Below are 5,752 nucleotides of genomic sequence, written 5' to 3' on the forward strand. Positions count from 1 at the left end.
TATAACTTTTTGGGGGCAAGTTTTAGATTCCTTTAACATACAATGGTTATTTTAACTAATTATTAACAGGCTATAAAAGACAAATGGATTTAGATAGCTTTTATTGAAATTTGAAATTTATCCTTCATTTTCAGAAACCCTATAGAACTCATACATATAAAACTGTATGTTATATACCCTATATATTTTTATAAAATGCTTTCAATTAACCTACATATCCGTAAATTTCATTTCAATACAAACTACCGTTCTTTTTGAAGCTTTCGCGCCGTATGAGAGACGCCACCCTGTATATTTTATCAACGAATAAAGTAAATCTTCTTACATTTCCTCAACCCTCGCTTTTTAATGTTATTATCCCCTTTATCTAGTAATACTTATATATGAATCCCTAAGCAGGAAATCCCAAAAAAACGGTAAGCCATATTTATATGCGTATTTATATTTTTAACATTTAAATACCTACGTGTAAATAATTTGTGATGACATTTTTTTTTCTAACAAGCTTGAAATATTTTAGGGGATGAAGCAGATTATCATAAAAATGTGGTTTGAAATAAAAGAGTGTTTTTTAAGCTTAACAATTTAATAACGCAATAACTGTTAGACCCTGTATATTGTATACGTGACTAAAAAACGTTATTTTTCTAATATCAGAATCACGCGTATTTCAGCCTAAAGATTCCATCTTCTTATCATGACCGGACGACTTGTGTGATTGCTTTTCGCATATAACTAGTGCGAATATTTCTTAATTGAATTGATAACATTTATTTCTTTAACACTTCCTAGTACCATATGTCTGCATGCTAAAAGCAATTAAACCTATTATAAAAACTAATATTTTCGTTGACAACTCGTCATTCGATTTTGCGACACTTAGTAGCATACTTCGTACACCGTACACGTCTAACAGTTCTCTCTCTCTATCTCTCTCTCTCTTTCTTTTTCTTTCATTTTATTCTTTTAATATTTTATTTTTCAAAGTAAAACAAGTGTATTCAGTTTAAATATTTTATTTTAAATAAAATAATATTTTAAAAGTCTTACAAAGTGTTTACTTGGAAAATCCACAACCCTTCCGCTCAGGGTTACAACATAACAACAATATTAAAAATAACTTAAAAATAGAGGTACACTACAAAAACTTCTTTTAGATACATACAGAACACGCGTAATTAGTATTAGTTTTTTTTGGTTTAAAAATTGATTTGAACCATTCAGTCATACGTCTGGATGTTCCTGCAGAATAACAATTTGTGAGCATTCTAGAAATCGCTTTCCAAAGGCGCACCAGGAGGCGGCGGTCTTCTTCGTGGAGGTGCGTTATCCCCTGAAGAATCCGAGTCCAGGGTCATTCTGGAAGCTCGCCTTTCTTCTTCAGATTTTCTTCTCAGTCTTTTCCTTCTCTTTTTTGACAGTTCGGGATTGCTCCCCCCTAAGCTAGGCCTAGAGGCCAGGCTGTGCAAGCTTCCAGCCAAATTAGGCTGGGAAGCATTTATTGGGGGGAGAAGCATGGCTTCGGTGTACGATGGGGGCCTCTGAAGTTCCCTGGGATCGGGAGCATTCCTGTCTTCTTCTTCCTGCTGTTCGCGGGCCCGTTCCTGCATCATTCGCAAGGTTTCTCTCTCCTCGGTCCTACGTGCCTCGTTCTCAGCTCGAAGCCTTTCTTCCTTAATGTCTTTGATCTTTCGGAGAATGATCACACCGAACAAAGCGACAACCATCAAAGCGATGATTGTTACCGAATAGTACCACATGGTTTCTCTTGCTGCGTGACTGGGATACCACTGCTCTGTGCAGGCTTCCTGCCAACTCTTTCCCGCGTATTTTTCGGGGGAATCACAGATTAGATCGTCCCGCTGTTCGGATTCGTACACTGTTACCCACTCAAACATCCTCTTGAGGTTGGGACAGTCGCACCTCCAGGGGTTGTCGTTGATAATGACGTTGAATGCTCGAGGGAAGTATGAGGGGTCGACATGTGTCAAAGCGTTGTTTGCCAAGTTAATTTGTCGCAAGTAAAACATCTTGGCAAATGTTTTGTTGTTGAGGGATTTGATTCTGCAAGAGCTGACATCCAAAATGCCCAAATTGTCGGCTATAAGACCATCGGGCAGCGAGCTGATAAAGTTTCTCGACATAAACAATGTGACTAGGTTAGGAAGAGACATCAAGCTATATTTATTCATCTCATGTATCTCGCAATAATTTACTATGAGCATCTTCAAGGAGCCGCTGTTAATGTTGTCAAGAACCCGGATGTAATTATGAGACAAATTTAGATTGAGCAGCGCGGTGTTGTTGGAGAACAAATTCTCGCTCAGGGCAGTTAATTTGTTGAAGGACAAATCGATGCTTCTCACCTCGTTTAAGTCTTGGAAGGCTTTCTCGTCAATCGCCGTGATGGCATTCGTGGAGAGGTTCAGCACCTCTAAGCTGTCAAAGTTCTTGAATCCGTTGGCAGGAATCGTCTTGATGTAGTTCGTGGACAGGTCGAGGGTTTTAACTTTTCCCAAGCGACCCGTAGGAACTCGCTCTAAAATGCACTCGGATAAGTCCAAGTGAGTTATGTGTTCCGAGTGACACAAAACCCGTTTTAGGCGACTGTTTTGTCTCAAATTAAGCGCCTCTAAATTGACTAGGTTTGTGAACACGTTCTCGTCGATATGATTCAAAGAACACCGGCTCAAATCCACGAACCTTAAATCGTTTAACTGGAAACTTTCGTTTATACTGACGATAGGGTTGGCTGATAAATGCAGCTCTCTTAAATTGATCAGTCGATTAAATACCGGCACTGGTATTGTTATCATGGAACAGTTTGTTAATCGGAGTATTATTAATGACTTTATGTTCAAGTGGTTTGATTGATTATTAATACTTCGTAAAGGATTGCTCGAAAAATCCAACCATTTTAAATTGAGTGTGCTGCGAAAGCTGCTGGAATGAATATCTCTCCAGTCGTGGAACAAATTGAATGACAAATCCAAAGTTTCCAAATTTTTCAGGTTGGAAAAGTCCGTCGACATCAGCGTCGAAATCCTATTATGAGATAAATTCAAATATCTCAGGTATAAAAACGTCTTTATTTCCGATGGAACTCTTCGCAGATCGTTTATTGATAAATCTAAATCGGTCACCTAAAATATAAACACCCTCATTAATAATTGCAACAAATTTGAAATCGTTTTAAACATTTTATTTACGATAGACCTTTTGCCTTGCTAGTAGATTTAAAAGGTCGTCGTAATAAAAAATAACGTTGAAAATGCAGAGAACCTTCCCAATTTTAAACTTGACCAAGCGATTTTTTTGCCGCAGAAATCTATTAAGCTTTTTAATAGGCTGACCTTGCTGTGTTGGTTCACATAAGAGCTAATTCAAAAATAAAACATGGTCAATTTAACGTTAAATTAGTGATAGTACCTGATAATAAAAGGTAATGAAGCTTTGTTCGAACGCTTTGTACAAATATTACAAAGAAAGTCTAATGTATTAATCTGTATTGATGTATAATTAAGTTCAAATTGAATTCTGACGGAATATAAAAAAAACAGTCATTTTCTAGCGAACACAGATACAGTTGTTCGAAAGAAACAAAGACAAAATCATATTTCAATTAAATATAAATAAAAGTTGTTCTACTTATCCTGGCACATTCGCCAGAATATCGCATTGTCAAGAAAATTAAAAAAAAAATAGGTTAAAAACATTTTGTTTTATTAGTGTATACCTAAGTTATATCCTGTTATATATAATTCAGTATATTATATAAAAGTAGTTTTTATAAGAAAAAATAGTATTTTTCTATATAATATCTGTAATGAAACTTTATTTATTATCTTTTTCTGGTTATATTTGATGAGTGTTTGCTTATTTTAGGGAGTCCTAAGTCCTATATACTAAACGATAAAGTCAACAGTATAAAAATATATTACTCACATTTTTATCGATTTCCTCAGGTAACTCATTAAGATCCAGATCTTGACAGTTTATTATTCCACTATCGCATACACATATATTTGGGCATCTATTTATCCAATATGTAGAAGCAAAAGGAATAAGCAATAACGCCCACAGCATTATTGTATCTTTTTTGATGGTAGACTTAAAAAATAAAGCATTTTTCCTTAAGCATACAAGCATTTCAGATAGATTTCTGCTTACCTGTTGAACTTTTTCATATCTGACAAATTAGTTACATCCTTATCCGGTTAATTTCTGCTGTTGTCTATATATTATATCTATATGACACTTTTAGGTATACTGAGTCAACTGAGATCGGGCTGTGATAAAGTAAAGATAAGAAAGAACGAGCGACAATAAAATAAAATAGAGATACCACTGAAGGTTTATTACACGCTCGAATTTTATCGATAAAAATATGACACAATTTTTTATTTTCAAAAATATTATTCACCGAAAATAAAACAATTATAATCAAATGTAATATTCGAAAGAGATTTCCCAAATAATATAGCCTGAGAGGTACTTTAGTCAATTTGCAGTATATCAGCATCAGCAAATTTATATTCTCTAAATCCCATATTGACCGCAAAGGCTAAATCCGCTGGCCCTTTTCCCTAAGCGGAAGTCATCCAGTCAAGCGAACAAGAAAAATGATATTTTGATTATAAGAATACCGGATTTTACATTCGTATGGAGCTTCAAATAATAAGGTCAATTTTTTTATATCTCAAGGAAATTTGCCCGTCAAAATATACCTTATTAAATTTTTGCCGGATGCGCCAGGCTAATCAGATTAATATTTAATCACATATTAAAGTACGATAATATAGAAAAAAACTCTCATTAAGCCGGTTTGGCGTCCAAGTTAATAATGGGGTGTCGAGGAAATTTAAGAAAGATATACCTAACTGGCAAAATAAAAATCGCAAGTTTATCGCTGATAAGCGAATGGAAACGATAAAATATGCGAAAGAGAGCGTCAAATGCCCGAACGTCTAAAAAGCGGCGAGGAGCAGCAGTTTTATCTCCCAAATGTGTTGATTTTGTTCCTTTTGGACACATAATTTCATAGAAGGCGATTGCAGATGCTGACAATTTACTATTTAAAATGTTTTCTTAGGCACAGCCCCTCAGATAACACTCTGATAAATGCCAGAAGCATTGTGATTGAATTTTAATTAAATTCCCGCCACGCCGATATTTCCGATGTACATTTATACCGAAGGTTAGTGCCTTAAAAGACGCTTCGTCTACAAGGGTTGATAAAACTGTGGTTAGTAACTAAACTAATCTTGCGATCAGGTAACTAATTAGAAGGTGAAACAATATAGAACATGACAGAGATTGGTTTTTAAGCATATTCTTCTCGAATTATTTTTTTTGCCATGTGGCAGTTAGTTAGGCCAACAAATCTCTATACGCCAGGGCAGTTGGCAAAAATAGGGGAAGTTTTTGCAATCAAGCTGATTGTTTTACAGATGATAGTACTCATTAACAGTACTCTGTAAAAAAAAGTTACACCTCCTAGAGCGCTTGCTTCCTCCGCCATGTTGAATTAAAGATGGCGTCTGATCCTATTCTTTAAAAAATCGTAACTTTCTTATTTATTAACCGATTTTCGTCAAGTAAAAATCATTACCTTTGTTTTGGAAAAATACAAAATTATTTTGACAGGTTGTTTTTCTGTCAAAAATAAAAAAAGGGAAAATAAAAGACATCGACTTGCTTTTCTTCATTTTTTTTTGAACCGTACTCCGTAGCAAAAAAGGTTAAAGAATAT

The 5,752-nt window shown here is 35.1% G+C and overlaps 1 protein-coding gene across 1 annotated transcript; it reads right to left on the reverse strand.

Moving 5' to 3' along the window:
• Window positions 1-1,000: 1,000 nt before the first annotated feature.
• On the reverse strand, window positions 1,001-4,298 carry LOC115882381 (chaoptin). Its single transcript, XM_030900429.1, has 3 exons — window positions 4,171-4,298; window positions 3,946-4,110; window positions 1,001-3,143 (listed from the first exon to the last, which is right to left on the reverse strand). Exons 2-3 carry the CDS (start codon window positions 4,084-4,086, stop codon window positions 1,269-1,271), a joined length of 2,016 nt encoding a protein of 671 aa, XP_030756289.1. The 5' UTR covers window positions 4,087-4,110; window positions 4,171-4,298; the 3' UTR covers window positions 1,001-1,268.
• Between the last annotated feature and the right edge of the window lie 1,454 nt (window positions 4,299-5,752).

The sequence above is a fragment of the Sitophilus oryzae genome, unplaced genomic scaffold (genome assembly GCF_002938485.1).
Source record: "Sitophilus oryzae breed Bouriz unplaced genomic scaffold, Soryzae_2.0 scaffold_177_pilon_pilon, whole genome shotgun sequence".
In the NCBI taxonomy this organism is placed as follows: Eukaryota; Metazoa; Arthropoda; class Insecta; order Coleoptera; family Curculionidae; genus Sitophilus; species Sitophilus oryzae.

Bases quoted from the DNA above. Each gene is read 5' to 3' on its own strand.
- LOC115882381 (XM_030900429.1), bottom strand. From the start codon at position 4,086: ATGCTGTGGGCGTTATTGCTTATTCCTTTTGCTTCTACATATTGGATA. The intron at 3,144-3,945 runs GTGAGTAATATA...TTTATATTTTAG, and splicing joins CTGAGGAAATCGATAAAAAT to GTGACCGATTTAGATTTATC.